The sequence below is a fragment of the Rattus rattus genome, chromosome 4 (genome assembly GCF_011064425.1).
Source record: "Rattus rattus isolate New Zealand chromosome 4, Rrattus_CSIRO_v1, whole genome shotgun sequence".
Lineage (NCBI taxonomy): Eukaryota > Metazoa > Chordata > Mammalia > Rodentia > Muridae > Rattus > Rattus rattus.
The window spans coordinates 134,370,786-134,395,733 of NC_046157.1; the positions used below are offsets into that span (position 1 = coordinate 134,370,786).

The following is a 24,948-nucleotide window of genomic DNA, read 5'->3' on the forward strand; positions in this document are numbered from 1 at the left end:
ATCAGTAAGTTATGTGATGACAAATGTTTTTTAAGAAAGTTTATTATCTAAGATACAGCTATTTTATGCACATACATCTCAATGTAAGAATAGAGAAAGCATTAATCCATGAAAGGCCAAAAAAAAAAAAAAAAAAAAGAAAAGAAAAGGTAACAGAATACTTCTTCATGTACAAAACTCAAGCAACCGAATACTTGTTTCATGTTCTACTTATACTTCTGCTCTGACTTGTGCTTTGGGAACTTGGAAAAACTAGGATCTGTATCCACTTCACCTGCACTTCATCTTCTCATCTTGCTGCAAAAGAAAAGAAAAAGCAAGATTAGCAATAATAATTCCAAGCTAATTTTTTCCCATTCTGACCATAAGGCTAAGTCAAGCTTCCCTAATTGGAAAAGCACCTCAGGCACGCTTCTGGTCCACTTCCCTTTTTGGGTTCCTGCTCATGTCTCTGGGCTGAGGCCCTTTCTCCATTCATGTTAGTCAAGAAGTGCATTAAGCTTCCTTTGGTTGTTAGTATTCATCAGGCTGGCTGGCTTGCTCGGGAAGAGGGCTGATCCACCCTCCTAGTACCCAGTGCTACAGGTGGCACTGAATCTCTTCTCTACACTGCGTGTGCATGCACATGCACATGTGTAAGGGGTGATAGTTTCTGGTTGAAATGTACACACATAGTCTCAAACTGAAAAGGCAGAAAGGCTAGCTGGAAAGCAGGGTCCCTTCTCTGCTGACACTCATCTCCAGAGCCATGACAACACCATTTTGAGTAACTGGACTTGATAAAAAATGTTAAACACAAAGCACAATATACTTTCATTACAAATTACGAATGATGACAACCAGCTGTCAGTGTTGGAAACAGAACATTTTAGGAGTGTCTATTTCAAATAGAACTCCCACACCTGAGGCCTGGAATACAGGAATCATAGGAAGATGAAACAAAGATATTTTTTAAAAATCTTTAAGTTGAGGGTTGGGGATTTAGCTCAGTGGTTAGAGCGCTTGCCTAGGAAGCGCAAGGCCCTGGGTTCGGTCCCCAGCTCCGAAAAAAAAGAACCAAAAAAAAAAAAAAATATGAATATGAAAAGATATTTAATAGTAAAATCCTTAATCGATAATGATTATGTAATCATGTCTTTAAATTAAAGTGCTATTATCTTTATGAAACAAAGACTTGGTAGAAAAGAATTCCATGGGCACACAGCAACACATAGATTTCCCTGCAGCACAGTTAGGATAAGAAACATCAGGCAGGGAAAACTAAGAGACAAGGACAGAGTGAACCTAGAGATATTACCACCAGATAATGCAGCAGTGCCCAGAAAGCATTACTCACCCACCACTGGCACAAATTAAATACACGGCAATGCACTGTGTTTGGGGTATGTGTGCTCCATGACAGTGTGGATGGGAATGCACATCAGTACAACCAAGAGAAGCAATAATGTCTGATCTCAGGGGATTATGAAATCATCTAATCCACAGCAGAGAGAATTATATATAAATCCAGCTGGTAAAATGGTTTTAACAGGGAGCTGCAGAGATGGCTCAGCGGTTAAGAGCACTGGCTGTTCTTCCAGAGGTCCTGAGTTCAATTCCCAGCAACCACATGGTGGCTCACAACCATCTGTAATGGGATCTGATGCCCTCTTCTGGCCTGCAGGCATACATGCAGGCAGAATGCTATATATAATAAATAAATCTTTAAAAAAATAATTAAAAAAGGTTTTGACGGGGATATGGAAAAATCTGAAATTATGTACTAGAATTGAACAAACAAGTAAATACTTTCAGATACTGAAAACTAGGCTTCTTACTAATTGAGAAATTACAAATTAAGCGAAGGGGAATGTTAAAAAGAACCCTGCAATATTAAATTAAAACTAGCAGTATTAGACTAGATCTAATGTATCATGATTTTTATTATATACATAATACATATAGAAATATAAAAGTGTATGTCTATGTGGGTGTTATGTACGAGTTTCCTCCAGGATTAAAACATTCTACCCTCAGGAAGCTCCTTAAGCAGTAGGCAAACAACTCAAAATAGCTCCAGAAGTCCCTGAAACTGACCAGATTCTCTAGATTGAGCAATGAAAGTTGAGAGTTCTGCTAAGAGCTTCCAAGACTCTTAGACAAGCCAAACTTCAAAGAAGACTCTGAGGTCAGACCAGCTGCCCGGATGAAGTAGAAACGAGCTGAATTATCTGGAAGAGGTTTAGACCAACTGAGACATCTGGAAAGGACACTCCCCAGCCTGTTGTGCTGCTTGTGGGATATGCCCATGTTTTCCAGCTTTTGTGAGATATCACCCATGTTAGGGTGGGCTTTGGTGATACAGTTGTCTTTAAGCCATTCCTGCTCCAGTAAGTAACCTCTCAGCCATACTCCTGTAAGTAACTCCAATAAAACTCACTGGTAAGTAAGTTGAACTTTGTCCTGTGGTGGGTTTCCTATCTGGTGTGGGTATATGTATGGGTTTTTCCTCCCAGGAAAGTTTTGCCACACGACAGTGTGAAACTAGGATATATACATACATATGGATATGCATATATACATATATATGTATATATCCTAGTGCTCTCTGAGAGAGGCCCAAACATAATCCCTGTGGTATACAGATTATAATAAGAACACTACTGTGGGATGATGTCACAGATGAGGCATGTACAAGATAGAAAGAAGCCTGTAATTGGACGAGAAGGCAGGATGGGCGGGAGAAAAGTCTGAAGGAAGAGAAAGAGACTGGAACGGAAAGGAGGAAGAGAGAGGAGGGACAGAGAGAGAGAAGCCGTGGCAGGACAATACGCTGTACCTTTACAGGTTGTTACAAATGTTCTTAAGGGATGGGTGTGTATTGGGCTTTGTATGTTTAGGTGGGCAATTATATCTTATCAACTGGGCCAAAGGATATTGTGTTGTGTGTTTTTTCAGGTAGCGATTTAAGTATAAGAAAGTGTGCGGCGGCTAGTCTGGGACACCACAGAGTTGGGATGTGTGTTTCTGGTATGGAAACCTGCCTTGGGAACTAGATAGTAGAGAGACTGCTACCAGGCTCAGAGAGAGGCCTTTGGCAGTGTGGTATGGAATGGAGCAGAGTGGGTGAGTCACTTTGCTGACTGAGAATTAAGATGTCCAGCAGATATCTTGGGGCACTGTGGTACTGGACCTAGCAGGGCTAAAAGACAAGCATATTTTTTTTTATTTTTTATATTTTTACAACAACACACTACCCACAATCCTGATCTACTGGCATTCATGTCTTTATATAAGTCCTTCCAGGTGATTATAAGCAGGAACGGTGATTTGAGTCTAACAAAGTGACAAGGGTGAGAGGCCACCTGACTTTTGAGAGCACATTTCACTATAATACTATCTCACTAAAGGGTTTTGCTGTAGAGTCTTTCCCTAGCTGGCTTTGAGCAAGTGGCCTTGTTGGGAGGGAAGCACATGTAGCATGGAGGTGAAAACAATCCACAGCCAATAGCAAGATGCTTCTACCCTCATGAGGAGATTGTACCAATAGTGTCTATGATCAGAACCTCCAGCTAAGAACTCTATGGCACTCTGATCACAGTATTAAGAGACCTACCCTGAACACCAATTAAGCCATGCCTATATTCTGAAAAAGAATAAATGGGTACTATGTTCTAAGCTACCAGATTTATGATAATACTATGTAGCAATAAATAGGCAGTACTATAACGTCAGCCATGAGCATATGGAGGACACAGAATCTGGCTGCTAAACACAATTTTACAATAAGAAAATCAGAATTCCTAAGAAGTATCTGATTCCAGGGTCAGGATAGAAAAAGTACGATTACAAACCTGAACATCTGTGGTGTCAGAACGTAATGAATGGTCAAGAGCATGAAGTCTTGTTAGAGGAAATCAGAAGCTATTCTGAAGGGGCTCCTGATACCAAAGGTGGAATCACTTGAATAACGAAGTAAAGATGGACAATACTGGATGTCAAGGAGACTATAATGTGGGGCTATTAACTCACAGAAGTATTTCCTCACAGAAGCAGAATGTCAGGAATGGTCTCACACATCACACTGGCATTGGTTTCAAGCAAAATCTACTAATAAATATTAAAATTAAACAAAATTTTGACATACAGGATGTCAAAGATTCAAAGGATCTCCCCTAATCCTTAAGGAAAAGATAAAAATTTCACACTGCAGAAACCCAGCAGATTTCAACAATAGCTAAGAGATCAAGGTTAGCTCTGTCATGGTAAAGGAACAGACTAGCATAATAAATCCTTGATACGATGTTAGGACATCTTTCATGTGGAATTCACTTAAAATTCATAATTACAATATGATCATAAAAAAAAAAGTAAAAAAAATCCCCAAATCTCAATTTGTGGATATTCTACAAAATAATTGACTGGTAATCTTCAGGATGCCATGAGAGAAAGAAGAGTAGGAAATGACACAGGTACAATGAGGTTAAAGAAAAGCAAAAGCTAAACATAACATAGGGCTCCACTTAGTACTCTAAAGCAGAAAACACCCATTAGTGATATACAGTTGGCCAGTTAGAAGAAAACAATGTAAACAGTCATTGGAGTGATTTTATGGCAATTAAGAAAATGTGAATACATTATTCATTAAAAGACATAAGAATTTATTGATAGCTTTGTGGACTAGAGCCTTATGCATGCAGAACAAACTACACCTTGAGCTATAATATAACCCAGTTCTACCTAATCCTAACGTGGCAAACTGTTAAGAAATGTGTGTGTGTGAGTACAGGCCAAATGTCAATGTCAAAATGTCTTCCTCAATTGATTCTCTTTGAGATAGGCTCTCTCACTGAATGGAACTTTCAGATCTGGCTAGACTGGCTGCCCAGCAAGCTCCAGGGACCCTGCTGTCTCTCCCTTCCCAGTGGTGGGTTGACAGGAACATGCTACTGTACCTGCATGACTTATGGGTCTGCACTCAGGGCCTCATGCTTGTTCAAGCACTTTACCGATGAAGCTACCTCTCCAGCACCAGAAAATGTTATTTTTTAAAAGTACATATAGAAGTCTTTTATGAATGAAATCACTCAGTATTAGAGATTTGCTTAAAAAGTACAACAGCTGGGGCTGGAGAGATGGCTCAGCGGTTAAGAGCACCCGACTACTCTTCCAGAGATCCTGAGTTCAATTCCCAGCAACCACATGGTGGCTCACAACCATCTGTAAAGAGATCCGATGCCCTCTTCTGGTGTGTCTGAAGACAGCTACAGTGTACTTGTATATAATAAAATGAATAAATCTTAAAAAAAAAAGAAAAAAAAAAAAAAAGTACAACAGCTGAATCAGATACAGCACAATGCTGGTAATTCTAGAACTCCAGGAATGGGTAAACTGGGAGAGGGCTCAGAGTCTTCTTCACTACTATATATCTGCAGTTAGGAAAAAGTCTTTTTAACTGTTATTCTTTGGGATCAAAGGAAATATAAAGCACACTGACTTCTAGGGAGCAACACAGGAAATAAACATGATAGCTATGAAGACACTGGTTGGTAAATTGTATTCAACAAATTTAAAAAAATTACAGCTACCAATCATTTCTACCAAGTTCGTACCGTGTGACTGATTCATATGAGTCAGTGATATTCAGGAGTGTTCAAATACTAATCCAGGCAAACCGTTCCTCAGAAGCACATTACCAATACTGTAACACTTGCCTTCTAAGGCTTGGTTCGGTCAGGTTGAGAGGGGTGCACTGTCTTTTCCTTCTCATCTGGTGTGAAGAGTGCCTTTCTGACTCATTTTCAGGGTTAGCAGTGTTACTAGAAACAGAACTGTTATCCACCAAGACCAGGGATGTTCTGCTACCTAAAAAGAACATTTTCACAAATATTTATACAAGCATATGTAAAGATATAAAAATAAGTATGAGGTCAATACAGTTTACCATTCAAAGAGGTCAAATTTTAAAACTTAAAAAATTAATTTTGAGAGCAAAAGGAGCTAAAAAATATAAAATAAACCAATTGCAAGGCATTACTTAGGGTTTTCATTGGGAGAGGAAAGGGTTTTCTTCACTTCCAGTTCCACAGCACAGTCTGTCACTGAAGGAAATCAAGGCAGAAACTTGGAGGCAGGAGCTGATGCAGAGGCCATGCCGAGTGCTGCTGACGGACTTGCTGTTTCCCATGGCTTGCTCAGTCTGCTTTCTTATAGAATCCAGGATCAACAGCCAAAGGATGGCTCCACTCACAGTGGGCTGTGCCCTCCTACACTGATCGCTAATCTGGAAAGTGCATTACAGATTTGCCTACAAGAGGCATTTTCCCAACTGAAAGTCCTTCACTGCAATTGCTAACTAAAATGTTTTGCCTCTGAAATCACAAAAGCTCTTTATGGCTCAACTCTTCATATACCCACACCAATCTCTGCACACTCATTCAAAACTCATTCACTGAGATCTGGTTGCTCAGTGTGTGGAAGTCACCATGAGGAGTTATTCCTCTAACATACCTGCTACCCAGACTCTTGGAATTCTTCTGCTTTGGGTCCCTTTTATCTAGACTAGGTTTAGCCTCAAAATTCTAGTGATCTATAGACACACTGAAATACTGGCACCAAGTTGAAAAACTTCAACATAAGAATGACTAATGTTGGGTTGGGGATTTAAAAGCGGCAGAGCGCTTGCCTAGGGAAGCGCAAGGCCCTGGGTTCGGGTCCCCAGCTCCAAAAAAAAAAAAAAAAAGAATGACTAATGTTATAAAATCTCTAATGACAAATATGATTATAAAATATGATTTCAAGAATGTGTTTAAAAATTCATAGACTCAAGTCCGTCTACATATGGTAAATAGTGAATGCCATATTTTTGGGCTTTTTCCTCTGATTTACTTGATTGTTCATAACACCTATTATTTTAATAATAGTTAATCAAAAGTAAACACTAATGCTAAAAATCGTGCTTATTCATTAGTCTAAACTGCTACTTACTTGCTATCTTTGCAATTTCCTCTAATCAAAACTTCTCATTCTACATCCTTAGCTTAGTGTCTGCTTTTAAAACAATTTACCACATACTGTCCCTGTTAACCTTTACATTATCTGATCCATTACATGTAAGCTGATAGACTGAACCCCACTCTTATAAAACATGTCTTCGGTAGAATAAATTCAATACAATTCCCTGTACAACATTTGATTTCCTCCAAACACATGAAGAGAGACCTTAGCTGCCTAAAGCCATTATTAGATGACTTTATAGTAAAGGCTAACTCAAGTTTTATATTTCAAATGCACAAGATAATCTGTTACCTTCTCAATGTACAAACTCTCATGTCTGTTTCTATAGATGATGATATCCATACTATTTCAAAATTTTCACAAAAAAAAAAAAAAAAGCCAGTTTTAACAGAATACACACCACTGATTAAGTGAGAAGAATACAATTCTAAACCTTTGGCCTACCTGGTCTTGACTTCTGTGTCCTGCGGTGGGGTGTAGGAGCGCCTTCCTTTAACTTTTCATGGGCACCATCACCTACTGGAAAGACGCATGTACTGTCCAGGGAAGAACTTTCTTCTAGCATCAGGGGTTTACTAGAAAAAGTACTCAAAGGCACAGAACTCTCACACATACTGCCCAAGGAAGAATTCTTTATGTTAGATGAACATATCTCAGATAAAGGTTTCAACACCTTTGAGCGAAAGTCTGGCTTACTCTTGGCAATTTTCTCATTCTCCAAATAGTTCTCCTTCTCAGTCTGTTGGAAGTAAACTGCCTTAATGCCATCAGTGTTCGGTGTTATCTCCACCGCTCCACGGGTATCAGAGGATCTTAGAGGGGTCTTTCTTTTCTTTGACTTGGATGTCACTTTACTACCTGTCTTGGCTGGGTGGCTTCCTTCTTTTACCACACTCAGAGAGAAGGCGTCTCCCAGTGTACTCGCAGTGCTTGGTTTCTGCTTCTTTGACAGGTTAGTCTGCTCTCCAGGGCCAGAATCTGCTTCATTTGGACCATGTTTTAAGCCAGAGTCCAAGGTGACAGACTCCTGTGAAGAACCTGTTAGCTGCAAAATACACCTGTTCTTATCTCCTGTCAAACTGTTCCCTGCTTTACATGATACCTTTTTCCTTGGTTTCTTAACTAGTGAGCAAAGATCTGAAGTCAGATCATGATTTTCCTCTTCGTTACTGGTTTTTTTCCCAAAGTCACAACTCATAACATCTTGGCAATGTTTGAGCGAGCTTTTAAAGGCATTCCCATCTTCATTAATAGTCTCATATATTTGGTTCATTTCAGAAATGATTTTTGATATACTAACCTTCTGACGGAGCTCCTTATTTAATGGGTCATGTGCACTTCCTTCATCATTTTTATGTATCTGGTTGATTTTAGAAATTATTTCTGTCTTTCGCTTCACCTTTTGTCTAAGCTTCTTATCTACCTTTGAGTCAGCTTGACAAGCAGGTGGCATATTAGGGTCATGTCTTTTCAACCCCAACAATGGTTCAGTCTTAAAATCACATGACTTCACACTATCATTGTTATAAAAAGCAGGCTTATCAAACTCGCTTACGTCTTTCAAGGTTCCAGGGATCTCTTTATCCTTTTGTAGCAAGAAAGACTCATCCTTTTCTGAACAAAGGACATCTCTGTCATTACTAAAACAATTCACTTCAGAAATTACTTCTGTCTTGCGACTTAGCTTCTGCCTAGGGATTTTGCTAATTTGGGACTTATTCTGACCAGGGTATATACTAGTGATTTGCTTGTGCAGATCCAGAACATTGTGGGTGTTACAGTCATGTAAGCTTCCACTGTCTCTTGTGTAAAGAGGTGTTTCAAATTCTTTTGAAGCTTCTAGGTTTCCACTGGTGGTTTCTTTATTTGCTTGGGTTTGGAAGGGAAAGTTGCCTTTTTCTAGGACGTGAATATCTTTATCATTATCCTCATTTATTTGGTTTGTAATAGAAATTATTTTTGTTCTTCGATTTATTTTCTGCTTAGTCTTATTTATTTTTGCTTGATTTTGCTGAGCATTGACATTCTTTTTCAAGTCCAAAATTGTCTGAGTTTCATGGTCACATACATTTTCATTATCTTTGATGGAAAGATGAGCTATATGAAATTCATTTGCATCTTCTAGGTTTTCAGAAATGTTCTCTTTACTGTCTTGGTTTGGCAGTAAGTTATCTTTTTCTGATGTTTGAATTACAAATGTCTGCCGAGAAGGCTTACTTAAATCACAGTGTAGGGTGTTCTGATACGGATCAAATTTACCATCTTGAAGGAATTTGACTGAACATCTGGAGAAAGGGTTTGTTTCCTCTTGCTCATCTGTCGTATACGTTTGCCTCCTTTGATTTTGAATGTTCTCCTGATATGAGCTCTTCTGGAAGGTTATTTCCTTCTGCATGTTTACCTGAGATGGCTGTTCACTATTGGAAATACAGTTTGGATCTTCTGAATCCCCTCTGCCATCTAGGACACCAGAGCCTCTCTCTGGTCTGTTTTCAGTCTTTCCCTCAGCACCTTCCGAACTAGCTTTACATTTTCTCTTTGATCTTTCTTTCTTCCTATCAGAGCTTGGACCTTTCACTTTTCTGAAAGTCTCCTTTCTACAATCTGCCTTTTTCTTATTTTGACTTTTATTGCTTTTTGAAATTGTTACAATCTTGCCTATGTCAGTAGCAGTTAACTCCATGTCAGCGTCTTCATACACAGTTTTCTGCAAGTGAAAGGTATCAGTGTTCTTCTGTACCTGTTCCATGCACTTTGCATTAGGACCACTGGAAGACTCAGAAGGTAAGTCAGGAAAACACTCTGTATTTCTTTGCATGTTATTACTGGTTTCATTAGTACAACCATTTATCTCATTATTCCAATTCGATCCTGGACTTGAAATTGATTGGTGATCTAAATCTGCCACACGCAAAATGTCTGCAGCTGAAGACACACCCTTCTTCCTCTTAGTCACATTACCAAGTGACAATTTTTCCTTTCTGGGGCTGGGAGACGGAGCATCTTTCATCTTACTCAGAAAACTCTTAGGACTTTGATCTGAGTGGTAATGGCTCTCTACAAAATAAAGAAAAGGAAAATAAGTAATAATCTACAGTAAACAAAGCAGATACTTAGCTGATTCACAGAGAGGACTCTGACAATCTGTTCTTCTCAGACCCTTATATTATTCAGAATTCATGCTGATAAAAATCCATTAGACTAACGAGTGCTCACAGGTCACATTTTACTGAGCATTCATCCAGCCTCGGCCCCAAGATTAGAATGGGTATACACAGCCATGGAGCCAGCAATTCCTACTTCTAGGGCTCAAGGAGACCATGAACTCAAATAACAGCAGCAACTCTGGTAGGGAGGATGCCTAAGACTGTGGCAAGGAAAACTAAAATGCTCTCAACCTAACAAGTGGAGTTCTATATTCTAGTCAGCTAATATTTAACAAGTACGTAAGCACCGCAAATTATCAATTCGGAAGACCATGTAATGAAATTAAGTGTCATCATGTTCTCTTACTAAGTCATTACTCAAGTTCATTAGCACTATGACAGTTTCATTTCTGTTGCTCTGATAATAGCACCATAAAGGAGAATTTATTTGGGTCACAGTCCATCATTGCAAGGAAGTCAAAGTGGCAGGAACTTGAAGCAGACAGCCACATCCAGAGTCATGAGAAGAGAGCAATGAATGATGCAAGCTTGTACTCAGCTTGCCTTTTCTGCTTTTAAACAGTTAAGGATCTCCTGCCAGGGAAATGATACCACTCACAGTAGGCAAGTCTTTCCAACTCAGTAAAATCATGTAAAATATGCCCACGGGCAAACCTGATCTAGACCATCTCTCATTGAGATTCTCTTTCCAGATGACTCTAGACTATGTCAGCTTGATAATCCAAACTAACCATCATAATCAATAATTGGTTATGAACTTGAAAAAATCGGCACTATATCCATCTAGATGAACATTTTTCATATCCATGAAAAGGAGAAGATGAAACTAAATGAATGTAATGAGAGTTCGAAATGACAAGCTAAGCAAAATGGAAAGCTTGGTCTTGCTCATTTCTGAAGACTGCTGCTAAACAAACAGTATTGGGGGCCATGGATCTGACAACTGCCAGCGTATTTACTTCAAGTTGAAATTTTCACCAATAGTTTTAAATGGTAGAAGTTAGCAAGTACAAGTTAGCAATACAAGAGACCTACATAACTGATAAGCTGTTTAGACACTGTTGCCCTTAAGAAAAGCTACATAAAGCTTTAAAATCAATCTTACCATTAGGAAGTACATCAACACTTGAAGTATATTCTGAATGACCTGATTCACATGTTTTCTGATTATCTTCTTGAGGAAGGAATACTTCCAAATTACACTGATGTAAGGATAAAGACTGTCTTGATACAGAAGAGGTACTATCAGGTGATGTCTTAGATATAGTTCTGTTGTTACATTTTGTTTTCCATTTATCATCATCACCATCATCATCATCATCATTTTCTGAAGTTATTAGAACTCTAAAGGCAAGTGAGAATAAAGTAAGAAATTCTGTGTTTTACAAAAATTACATAGGAAGAAAAAGAAATCACTATACTTGTGCCAATAACCTGACTATTTAGAAAAAATAATGGATGAATTTTTGAAGAAAAAGTAAAAAATTGATATGTAGAACCTAAGGATTATTATTAAAGAAATGGGCTAGAGACTGGAGAGATGGCTTAGCAGTTAAGAGCATGCACTGCTCTTCCTGAGGACCTGAGTTTGGTTCTACCACCCATACCCACAGTAGCTTCTAACTACTTTTAACTTCAGCTCTGGGAGGATCAGCCTCAAGTCTCCATGACCATCTGCACTCACACACATGCACTCACACACAATTAAAAATAATAAAAATTTAAAGAGAAATGGCATACTCTCAAAACCTCTCTACAAGAAAGCTATAGGATAAGATAACTTTTTTAAGCTCTTATAGAAAAATAATACCACTTCGTAATATGCTTCCTGAACTAGAAATGAATGTTTATCAGTCAGCACAACTGAATTACCTAAACCTGAAAAATAACTGCAACAAAAGAAAATTAATAATTTTTATTATAACACATATGCAAAACACCTTTAAAGCAACAATAATGATTTTGTAATGCAGAGAAGGAATTTAAAAACAGATTACAGAGAGGAACAGCTCAGCAGGTAAGAGGTTTGCCCTGGAATGCCTGATGACCAGAGTTCAATCCCAGAACACATGGAAAAGTGGAAATAGACTCCACCAAGTTGTTCTCTGACCTTCACAGACATGCCAGGTATTTGCACCCCCATATATACATCATGTGTACACAGCCCACATACACACCATATGTGCCATACACCCACTAATAGTAATCAACCAATTCATTGTATTTTATTATGAGTAGAAAAACTTCATTATACTAATAAAGGAGTATCTTTTCAACAGCAACAAAGAAGTACATGATTAATTCAATAGCTATTCACAAAGAAACTCTCAGCAATGAGCTTTTAAGTTTTCTTTTTTCTGAGACAGTCTTATTGTGCAGAGCAGCTCACATTAATTTGACTCAATAATTTGACACTTTAGGTGAAAAATGAGAAATAGGATTCTTTAAAGAAAAGTTAAAAACCTGACCAAGAAATAGGAAATCTGAATGCCCCCATTTTTAATAAGAGAAATGGGATGTTATCAAAAAGTTTTTGACAAAAAAACAAAACAAAACAAAAAAAACGAAAAAAAAACTATAGGCTTAGGGCCAGTGAGATGGTCCAATAGGTAAAAGTAGTTGCCATACAAGTCTGAGGACCTGAATTTGATCCCTAGAACCTACAGTGGAAGGAAAGAAATGACCATGAAAGTTGTCCTCTGACCTCTGTACAAGTTCTGTGGCATACATGCATCTGTACTCACACCCACCCACTATAAACATGCATACACATTCACATAGTACACACATGCACACACAATAATAAAGAATGAATGAATGGAAACAAACAAACAAACAAACTGTGGGCTTAGGTAATTTCTCCCAAGCTTTCAGTTTGCTTTGAACTTGTGATATTTTGTCTCATCCTGGAACTTTATTAATCTGATAAGACCTAGAAAATCCAAGTGTTCACATCATACCTAACAATGGAAGCACAAAGAATGCCTGTTGTGATGACTTTCCAACTTTGAACAAGTAGCTACTGCAAGGAAGTAAGAAAAAGTAAAAGGTAAATGGCTTGCAAAGGGGGAAGAAAACAGTTCTTATTTACAAACAACGAAAGTATAATCACAGAAAATTCAAAGAGATAGTCCCAACAAACTGTTAGAATTAACAAGCTTACTGGAAAACAAGGCCAGTATCTGAAAATTAATTGTGTTTTTGCAAGCTAGAACCAAGACGAAAACATAGTTTAAGAAACAAGTGCACCACGTGAGCACATGCCTGTAATCCCAGCATCCCAGCAGTAGAGGCAGAGGAACAGTGATTCAAGGGCAGCCTCAGCTATTTGAAATCTTGGCTCAAACAATCAAAACAAAGGAATTCATTCAGCACAACACTAAAATATCAAGCAAGTAGGAAAGAACTCAGCATATGGAATAACTTTGTATAAAAAACCCTATAAAACATAGAAGAAAACATGTAATAGCTAAGTAGACCAAGTGATACAGTATGCTTATAGATGAAACTATTATATAAACTTTCTACTTTCCTCAAACTGAACAAATTCTCAGTTGTTTATTAATATAATCTCAGATGTTCGATTTCACCAATAAAGACTTGGGAGCCAGATGCTGAGGTAAAAGCCTGACAGCTAAAAGAGGCAGAGAGAGCACCCAGCTGATCTTCCTCCTCAGCTGATGTCCCACTCTATCTAAAAACCCTTCAAATTAAATGTCCCTCCTACTTCCTGTCTGCCTCTCCATCTGTCCTCTTGACTTCCTCTTACTCTCTATGGTTTTTCCTATGTTCACTCCCTGCCAACTGGTTGCTTGTTCCACCACCTGACCTATGTTGACTTTATACAATCCTGGTCACAATAAACAGAAAGTTCTTGATGTGTGTGTTAGGGCTGAGCCACAGCACAACTAGAAACAGGATTTTCCAGTAAATAAAACAATCTCAAGGTGTGACCAAATTATCCTGTAATGCCTAATAAATGTTCCACTATCCCTTTGTGTGTGTGTGTGTGTGTGTGTGTGTGTGTGTGTGTGTGTGTGTGTTGGGGGGGGCAAATTGTTAAACTACTTATGAAATGCAAAGGACCAAAACAGTCATAGTGATATTGAGAAATGAAAGAATGAATAAAGTAAAGGACACTGACTGAAACGAGATTTAGGTGAAAACTAATAATTTAGGCAGCATGGTGGTGACAAGACTCACGTATAAGAACAGTGAAATGAGTTCAGAAACAGCCTCCTCCATATCCATCCAGTCAGTTCATTATGATACAGATGAAACCGCCATTAGGTAAGGGAAGGATAGTGTTTTCAATAAATGGTGCAAAGCCAATGAAATTTCCACACTAAAAAACAAAACAATAACAACTCTGATCCTTTGTTACAGTTTCTATAAGCTTGGCTCAGTGAGAGGTACTATGAGAAGGTGGGGCCTTGTTGGAGTAGGTGTGTCACTGAGGGTGTGGACTTTAAGACCCTTGTCCTAGCGGCCTGGATGCCATCTTCTAGCAGCCTTTAGATTAAGATGTAGAACTCTCAGCGACTTCTGCCCCACGCCTGCCTGGATGCTGCCATGCACTTTGATGATATGGACTGAACCACAGGACCTGTGAGCCAGCCTCAATTAAATGTTATCCTTACAAGAATTGCCTTGGTCACACTGTCTGTTCAAGCAGCAAACCCTAAAACACCCTTCCCTCACATAATACCCAAAAAATCTAAGTAGGCTGAATATCTAAATGGGACAGGGAAGCCGATGAGATAGATGAGAGTAAGTAAAGCACTTACTATACAAGGCTGGAGACCTGACTTCAATCCCTAAGGACTCATATGAAGACCAAAGGAGAAGTAACTTCATGAAGTTATCCTCTGGCCATCACACATATGCTATGGCATATGGAAGTGCCTTGCCATCCCCATCATGCATATAATAATAAATTATTTTAAAAATAACAATGTAAAAGAAAGTGCTTTTGCTTCTTTTAGCATAAATGCAGCCATTTTGTATTCAGTCTCCATTTTGCTCATACGGTGAAATTAAGTTAAGGTTCTCAGACTTTACTTTCCAGGAGTAATTATCTATAGTTGACACTGAAAAATTCTCCTAAAAGGCCATAACACTATGGTTGTATTACTTATGCTCTGTTAGCTCAATGCTCTGAAATGCCCCTGTTCACCCGTCCACCACCCCTCTTACTTCACTTAGGACGAATCAGCTTAAAAGTCAGCTGATAATACTTTGTCTAGTTAGCCAAACTGTAGCACTGCCTCCACCTTTCTGAACTTGGTTTTTCCTATAAAAAGCCTGCCCTAACAGACTGGTACCACAATTAGGCTCCAAGTCCTTTTTTGTGGTCCTGATCAATTAGTCCTGGGATGTGTGTTCAATAAAATATTCTTGCTGAATTGAGATCAGTGCTCATACGGTCTGTGTGGCAATTCCTGAACCCCAACAGAAGAATGACTTTGTAAACAGTAAAGATCAATTAAGAGCTACAGAAAGTATTAATCAGAACATTGGGAGGAAATACACATACATACAAACACACATACCCACACCCACACACCCCCACACATACATACACACACACACACAGCTTTATAAAAAACTGCTCATCTAAATATACCAAGGAGATAAAAAAGAAAAGATGCAAGCCAGAGAGAAAACACTTGCTATACACAGAGTAAAAATACTACTCAAAAGAACACATATAAACAAGTATTTAACTTCACTGGTATCTGGGAAGTAAAGATAAAAACTTGAATTTAACAGCACTTTACACGGGGGATATAGGACAGGAATGCTCACATACTGCTGCTAGGACCATTCTTCAGAAACGATTTGGTAGTCTACACCAAATAGAATGCGTATTCATTCACCGAGAGGGAGCTATCTATATATGCACTGTGATGGCCTTATCTGTAACAGACCAGAGCGGGAAACGCAGCAGAATGAAGATGCAGTGGAATACTGCACAGCAATGAGGAAGACATACAGCTACATAGAGAACTCCTACAAACATAATGCTGAGCAAAAGTCAGATTTTAAAAGTACTTTCTGATCATTAGAGGAATCACACAAAAATTGATGTATGATGTTTTAAGGTCAGAATCCTTGGGTAGGCAGGCACTGGGTGATGATCAGAAAGGAAGCCTACAGGGATATCTGAGATCATTAGTAACTTTTTCTGCTTTTTTTCCTTTAGGGTCCTCTGGACAAGGTCATGTAATACTGTTCACTTGTGAAAACCTGCCTTTAATATGTATAAAATATTTTAAACAAAATCTCATTAAAGGACACAATAAAATTTTTTGTATTGCAAACACACACACTTGACTGTGGTTTTCTGGTTTGTTTATTGAGACAGGGTCTACCTATGTCGCCCAACCTGGCCTGGAAATTGTTATGTAGCCCAGGCTGCCTCAAATGTATAGAGATTTTACTGCATCAACCTCTCAAGCACTGAGATTATAGGTTTGCACCACCACATCTGTCTACAAGTAGGCATGTAAAACAATAAATGCATAACAGCTAATGTGTTCTTGAAAATATAAAGGTATAGGATAATACAACTTTCTACTTTAAAAATACACTAAAAATGTACTGGTACAAAATGAAAGCAATACAGACTCCAGATACAGTATTTCATATATGAATGCCTCTACTTATTTCATGTTTTCACTGAAGGGCAAAGTTTCCCTTAACCAAACTACCAATCACACTGATGCTTCAAGTGACTTTCTAGTTTTCTGCCATTGGAATAGTACACATGCACATACCCACATATATACAAGATCTTTACACTGAGGCAACTCATGTCTACATATACATTATGTAATATACAGAGAATGTATACACTTAAAACAAAAACATTAAACTTATTAAGTAGATGGAAAGATTCCAGTCACTGCTTGCGTCATTTCACATCTATCTCCCAGTGTCTACTGTTTAATATGTCAGCTTTGAAACTGAGTATGCTTTGTCGACTTATAACCAAGTCAATCAAAAAAGGGAAGAGATTTTGGACAAGAGAATAGTGAAAATGAGAGTTAATCTCACAAATTAGGAGTAAGTATACATGACATTAAAGGTGGAAAGAGTTAATCAGATTTGCTCAGCAAGAAAAGAGGCCAGAAAAAAAAATGTAACTAAAAGTAGCAACTACTACAACCTACTTAGTTTATCTGCAGTTGAGGACAGTTTCCTCAGAGTCCTGAAGAGCCAGCCTTAATAAGACACCACACGATTCCCATTTCCACCTTAGTAGCACAGGGATAGGCTGACAAGGAACACTATCTTATGGAGTCTGTACTCTGAGCCAGCGTCAATCTAGCCCAGGTAACTAAAGGCATACTAAACAAGTATAAAATACAAGTCTATGAAATATCTAATTCAACAAAGCAACATTACACATTATTTATAAGTCATTATCTATAATTATCTTTTCTGTTTTTAGAATGTGAGTAAATAAAACCACTCAAAGCCCAATCTACCATCCCCTAAGGCACAAAACCATAAGTCAATATGTAACTCAGTTGTAAACAATTACCTTGCGTATGGAAGGTGTGCAGGCTTGCATTGTTTACTGATCCTTTTTTTCTTGTTAGCTGACAGGAGAAAAGAACTTTGATGGAACTATTTTTGAGCAAAACAAAGAAAATGTTAAGAAACAATCTATTGTATCAGATTTGTCATTAAAATAGCAAATTATACCAGGGTACCAAAGAAACATTACTATGCATGCGTATTGCTGGAGAGTAACTCAGGACCCGTACATGCCCAGCTAGCTATTTTACCACTGAACTACCCAGCCTTTACTTTAGGCTTTAATAGTTAAATAATTATAGTATAAAGATAAGATTAAAATAGCTCATCCTTCATCATATTTCCAGTGATAATCACTCCTGGTATTTTTGTTAAGTAACCCTTCAAAACTTTCTATAATTAGAAATAAAAGAGTATACACCAATATATATACAAAATAGTTATAGCTATACATAATTTGTTCCCGTCTATTCCATATGTGTTATGTAGCATGGAAACACACATTTGGAAGTTACCAGTACAAGTTAGTAATTAAAACAAAGACTGGTAAAATTACCTAACAAGAACGAGTACAGACAGAAAAGAGAAATCTAATGGGCACTCTGAAACTTAGCAGTTAGGAAAGGAAACCAAAAAAACAAAACAAAAACAAAACAGACAACAACAACAAAAACAGGCTGAAAGAAGAGGCAGAGAGGTGGGAAAAGATCTCGGAGAGTACGGGATCCAAAGTCCTAAGATCAGCCTAAGAACCAGTAGTTGCCTGCCCCTGGGATCTTGTCACCCTAGTACCACTGGTGACTTATGGAAACACCATAGTGATGTAGAAATCTAGAGGTGTGAATCAAAAGCAAGAAGAATGTAGGAATATGTCTCAGAAAAAAGTACAAATGAGACAGTAGCTGAGGAGAATGTCTTCTTGTTAGTGTTTTCAAGATGAATTATAAGCTTTTTGCATACTGACGCAAAATAATCCAGAAAAGAAAAAAAAATATGATATAGGAGAGAAAAGTACTCTATACTAATATCAAGGTAACAGCAAAAGACAACTCATGTGACTAACAAGGAAAATGGCTTAATGGGTATGGGGAGTGGACCAAGTCCTGAGAATGTGCATTATTGATATGATATCCCTCATATGATATAAGCCCACAGGAATGGCAAGGCCTTCCTTAGGTCAGGCTCGGAAGAACGGCAAAACTTTCCAACTCATGCATGGATAACACTGACTTTTATGTATGTCTGTGGTTTATTTTGTGTCAATATTTAAAATAATCTAGAATTTATCATACAGACTGGTTGGTAGACAATAGGATCTGCCTATTTTTTACCCCAATAATTTTTCAATTCTTTTTATTTTAAAATAAATTCTTTTCTATCTTGAAATGTTCCATTCTACTAAGACTTTGTTTCTAAATCTTTTTTTTTTTTTTTAGGGGGGGTCATTATGTTCCAAAAACCAGTTTAATCAAAATTAGATTTTAATAATTTCAATAACAAGTTGTAAAGATGATGCATGATACATGATTATTGTTATTTCTTTGCACATTTGAATATCTTACCTTGATGCTATTTAATCTCAACTATCTTCAGTAATGATAAAAAAAAATGACCCTACTCACGTGAATTCACTTACCTCAGAAAGACTGCTCATTTCAATTGCAGTTAACAAACTATTGCTCACTTGTGATTCTATTTCTATCAGCTTCTTATTCTGTACATATAAAACAAAGACTTTTAATTAAGGCTTGAAATTTGTTATGATGATACATTTATAGATAGCATCAGTGTAAGAAGACTCAAATTTAAAATTTTTTTGATTCTACAAGTTCTCACACTGTAACCCAAGATGGTCTAGAACTAAATACTACATAGTGGAGACTGGCTTTGAGTTAGTGGCAGCTTCCTGCCTCAGCTTCTACACTACTAGGATTGCAGGCATGAAGTCAGGCCTGGTGACTGTTTTCAACTGAGATCACATAAGCTCAAAAGCTGCATTAACGTTCAGTCAGAACAGCCATGCACACAGATACACTGAACATTTGACATTAGTTAGCAATTTTCTGATATTTTTCTGTTTTCACATAACTGTATATCACATGGAAAATAAACATAGCTGGTCAGTAATATGAGTTAAACCATCAAAGTATTACAGGCCATTTTTTTTTCCATTTTAAACCAATTTCTACTCATTTTAGACCTAAAACTACAAAGAAAGGACAACCTCCTCAATTCTATTTGGCTTGTAGCCAATGAAATGCAAGATTAAAGGAGAGCAGAGATGTTGTGGGGTCCCTTCAATTATTTAGAGGAATTACACTCGCCATTTAAAAAGTGTATGAACAAGCCAAGTTTTGCTTATGGTGAGCAAATGTTGATGGCGGTGTGCACTGGTTTATGGTGCACACAGCGTGCACTCAGAGCAAGATTTAAGATGTCTGCTCTATCACCAGGAGGTGTTGATCCTTAACATAGACCTACACAGCCTTACACTGACCTTCAACAATTCTCTACAACTGAAATTTTAAAAACATTTTTAGAGTTTCTATAGGAATGTAGTTAAAAGATTCCATTTTAATGGAGAGTCCAAAACAACACGATTTCCATACCAGATTATTTAGTTTTAAGCGAAGAAAGGTATTCTCAAAATTCAGTTTCTCTACTTCTTTCTGTAATTGCACCTTTTCGGTAGTGATTCTTCGAGAATTCTCTTTCTCTTTACTAAGGGCCCGAGCTAATGCTCTGTTGTTGTGCTTTAGAGAGATCTTGAAAATAGAAGAATTGTCTGCAAAAATATTTTTAAAAAGTTAACACTCAACTTATACCTTATATTTCTTTAATGAAATCTTGCATTCCTTAGTAAAATTATTTCAGAAAAAAATGGTTTACTTTATAGATATCAAATGAAAATAGATATCAGTTGAAAAAGAATGGCAATACATATACAGTTTTAGAGAAAAAAAAGTTCCCGGATTTTGAAGCTGAAGAAAGAAAAGCTAGAGAGAAGACGAATGCTGAGAGGCATCTGGGAACTAGAGAAAGGCGGACGACAGCAGCCTCAGGTCACCTGGGATGCTGTCATCCGCTCCCCTCCCCACCTTGACTAGAGGCAGGGTGGGAAGATGATCCCAGAGCTCTCACTGGAGAACAACAGGAGGTAGGGCAGCCAATCTGAAATGTTTGCAGAAGTTTCTGTGGCTTCACAACTCAATAAAATTGCCTATGCTCCCAAATACCATTTCTTAAACCTCAAATGAAAGGACATTTTGTCTAGGATCTGTGGGATCTTCACCTCTATCTAAATGAATATACCTTTTTTAGTAATTGACTGCAATCTAAGTTACTATGATTTAAACTGTTACTGAAATGGTAGCAAAGACATTTTAGTGAGGATATAATGATTAAACTCACCTTAAAAGTACTGTTTCTTTAGTATGATTAAATCAAATTATATTTTCATAACTTGAATTTAGATTCTACTACATGCCAATAACATACTTACTCCACAGTAACACACACACACACACACACACACACACACACACACACATGAGACAGGCTAATATGTCTTATCTTGGTCTCTTGAACGCTGAAATTATATGCATGTGCTAACATATGTTACTAACATAAGTTTTGTTAAATATAACCTTTTTGGATATTCAGAGAAACATTTTGGACATCTAAAAAAAAAAAGAAAGAAGGAAAGAAAGAATAGAGGGGCAATGGCTGGACTGTAAAATGAAAAAAAAAAAAAAGTAAGAAAGAATCCACAACAGGACTTCATCTTCAGTAGAGTTGATTCACTTGGCTCTCCCTGGCATACTCAATAGAAACAGACCACAACCAGTTATGACTTCCAGAAGCTGAAATAACATTTCCCTGCTGTTTTCCAAATGGTCCTGACAAATGAAGCAGGAAATAACCACTGTAGAAAGTGAGCTAATTCAGATTTACCTACAGATCCTGGTAGGAGCAATGTCCTGATTTAAAGGTATTTAGACATCTTGGCTAAGTCATGGGTGCAGACAGTACATTCCCCAGTGTAGCCAATGTGGGCATAAACCATTGAGATAATTTTGGGAAGCAATAAAAGTTTATTCTGGGGAGTTTTCCACATTCATGGAATTTTGTTTTATTTTTGTTGTTTGAGGTTTTATTTGTTGTTTGTTTGCCTTCCTAACACCATACTGCCAGGATTCATAAAAATCTCATTTCCAAAGTTTGTAGGGCTTTCTTGGTGAACTCTGGCCTATATAAAATCATGTACTACCACACCCGATCTTGTCACCTGACTGCCACAGAACGCCGAGCAAATCTTACTCTATTTAGCTGTTTTCTAGAGAAGCCATATTGGTACTGTCTTTGTGCGATAATAAGTAGCTACCTGGGGCACATTGCTTATAATTCAACTATCACCAAGGGCAGGTTAGCAAAACCATTCAGCAGAATAGCTGAAAGCCACAGACAGAAAAGATCAAACAGAAAAAGAACCAGCTAACAAAGTGGTCATTCTAGTCGTTTTCTATATTTGCCCAAATAAGGTAGGTACTTACTTAATATTTTTGTTTTGATCTTTGAAGCAAGAGAAACATTCAACTTTGTCTTTGCAATTCTATCCTTCACTCGTCTCTTAATTCCAGAGGTAACAGAGTCATCTTCTATCCCTGGGTACTCCATCACTAAAGTGAAAGGAAAAGAAAGGATGGGGTGGGGTGGGGTGAGACTACAGTACTGATTAGTAAGTGTAAAACCTGGTAACATCCATTCTAAATCACAACCACCATGACTTAAAATACACTGTCTACATAAATATTTGCAAAGTCCTTTGCATAACAATCTCAAAATACAAATTTATATAATCAGGAGAATTAGTGAATTGCAAAAAAGTAAATATTTTTGTTTTTCCATTCAAACCTATATTTTATCTACATGCCTAACAGGCACAATGGGCTACCAGCAGATGACAGGACAGGGTCCCTGCTGTCATGGAAGGAAAAGTCCAGTGTGACACAGACACTGTTCTGCTAGTATGCAAAAGTATAACCTTAGACAGGCAAGTGGACCTTCATGGAAGCACAAGAAGAAGTGACTCATTCAAGGAGTAGAGGAAGAGGGCTGGGAAGATAGGAAATTATAAGCTTACTTACATCTAGATTTATGGTCTACACTGGTTAACAATGTAACAGAAACAAAGATAATTAGACTATAAGACAAGAACAATGACTTTAACACACAAGATATTAAGGAAGTGGTTAACGCTATCTGGGCAGAGAAAACAGATCAAGAAAAGCTTCACTGAGGTGCAGGTGATGATGCTGGGCTATGTGACTGAATGGGGTCAAGTCCCCAAATCTGTATTCCTCCCACAAGCTGCTCCACTACTTGATCTGGGTCCACAGAACAATCTCAGTATTCTTTTCATATCCATCCCCAAAACCCCTAGATTCCCAGCATCTTCATCTTCCTCACCCTAACTGCCCTCCAATTCTTCACATCCTGTAATTGGTCCTCTAGTTGGCTAGAAGGTGACCTAGTCAGGTACCTGCAATTCTCAAATCTATACAGTCTGCAGATTTAATGTAAGGATCTAATGATGAGATTCTCATTCATGTAGGCATCCCTAATGCTATCCCAAGCATCTTCACCGAGACGAGCAGAGGTTCGGGCAATGCTGACAGACACAAGTTTCTGTCAAATTTGTTTTCTACTGAGCTCTTACTGCCTCTTAGTGCCCGGCACATAGCAGCTCCTTGGATAAACTATTCTGACAGAAATAAATATGGACACATGAAAGAACTTTTCAATAGAAAAAAAAAATCTGCCCAATGTTGAAATGGTCATGTTTGAAAGCGGTGGAATTCACTAGGAACGTATTAGCATTATAGTTCAATTGTTCTGAAGCTTTGACCAAAAGAAAATATAAAACCGCAGGGAAGCAGCTAGGCTAACTGCAGCTTTACACCTCAGCAGGACCCCTCCAACAGACTCCCTCATTCTACAAGTTTTCCTTGACAAACCTCCCTCTTCCAACTTGTTGCATTATCCCAGGCCCCAACTCCAGCAGAACCCACAGGCCAATCTGAGCAGAGAAGGAAGGAGGCTAACTGCAGGTCTTCAACATTCCCTCCAGTCTAATCCACAGCTCTGTAGCAGACCTTCTGCTGTGACTTCTCATCCTTTGACCACATTTCCCGAGCGGTGGGGCGGATAAACAGATCCTGATGAAACACTCTGCTTTGCTCTCTCCCCCTACGCCATCCCCCAGCATACAGTCCATCTCTATCCCTAAGAGTCATCTCCCAATACCCAGATCCGAGCCAAGCTCTTGGTTCTCTGTTCTAACCAAGCTCGGCGGAGGCACTACCCCTGGAGATAGCATCCCTATCTACACGCAAGCAACCGTTTCAGACCCGGTCACAAGGACCTAGTTGCCTTTCCCTCCCGGCACTGACCTGAAAGCTAGTGGCGACCACTCGCCCAGCTGGGAGCTCAAAAACAGGTTACCGCCCTGATCCGAAGCCCGCTCCGCGTCCGGGCTCCGCGTCCCGGCCCTGCGAGCCGCCGCTTGGAGGCGAGGATTGAGACGCCAGAAGCAGCCGAGAAGGATTAGGACTCCGCAGGACTTGCTGGCCGAGCAGGCCTCCTCCGCGCCCACTGGCGAGTTCTTCAGCTGTGGGTGCCCACACTTGCCTGAGGAGCTCGACAGTCCACGGCGACCGGGTTTTAGGTTTAAACGCCGCGGCAGTTAGCAGTTGACGCTCCAGCCAATCAGATTCCTAGAAAGAGGCGCAAAGACGCGCCGCTACCCGGAAGTGGAAGACGGAAGGGGCGGGACGTGCTGTGGGAGTCGATGGGCGTGGCTTAGTGAGTGAGCCCAGGGCTTTTCAGCCAGCGACAGAAGGTTCTCGTTGAATCTCTGATCCTCTGGTAGCTATTTCCACGGACTCTGATGGAAAAGACGGTTCGCCATGGATAAATCCGACACCTTAAAGGTGACAGACACCTCAAGTCCTTCGCAGGGCTTTGTGTTGTTCACTGTGTCTGCATCGAGTTTCTGCATCCTTGCCTTCCAATTGTAATCCTTGTTTCTTTACACATCACTTAAAAGCCTGTCTCAATTTTGAACTTGGAAGAACGGCAGTGATATTCCATTTTAGCAGAATACACAGTGGCATTTTTAACTATCACAACTATATTTTAAACTGCACTAATGTCCTTATTTTTCAAGTCCTTTTGATTC

At 38.7% G+C, this 24,948-nt stretch overlaps 1 protein-coding gene across 1 annotated transcript; it reads right to left on the reverse strand.

The window, feature by feature from the left end:
* Window positions 1-13: 13 nt before the first annotated feature.
* On the reverse strand, window positions 14-24,441 carry Sgo2 (shugoshin 2). The gene is made up of 9 exons (XM_032901189.1): window positions 24,161-24,441; window positions 22,262-22,387; window positions 20,318-20,493; window positions 19,345-19,422; window positions 17,713-17,798; window positions 11,269-11,507; window positions 7,441-10,053; window positions 5,694-5,844; window positions 14-297 (listed from the first exon to the last, which is right to left on the reverse strand). The coding sequence occupies exons 2-9, from the start codon at window positions 22,383-22,385 to the stop codon at window positions 282-284; spliced, it is 3,483 nt and encodes a 1,160-aa protein (XP_032757080.1). The 5' UTR covers window positions 22,386-22,387; window positions 24,161-24,441; the 3' UTR covers window positions 14-281.
* Between the last annotated feature and the right edge of the window lie 507 nt (window positions 24,442-24,948).

Bases quoted from the DNA above. Each gene is read 5' to 3' on its own strand.
- Sgo2 (XM_032901189.1), bottom strand. From the start codon at position 22,385: ATGGAGTACCCAGGGATAGAAGATGACTCTGTTACCTCTGGAATTAAG. The intron at 11,508-17,712 runs GTAATTGTTTAC...ACTTGCCTTTAG, and splicing joins GCACACCTTCCATACGCAAG to AGTTCTAATAACTTCAGAAA. The intron at 10,054-11,268 runs GTAAGATTGATT...TTTATTTTGTAG, and splicing joins TGTTGATGTACTTCCTAATG to AGAGCCATTACCACTCAGAT.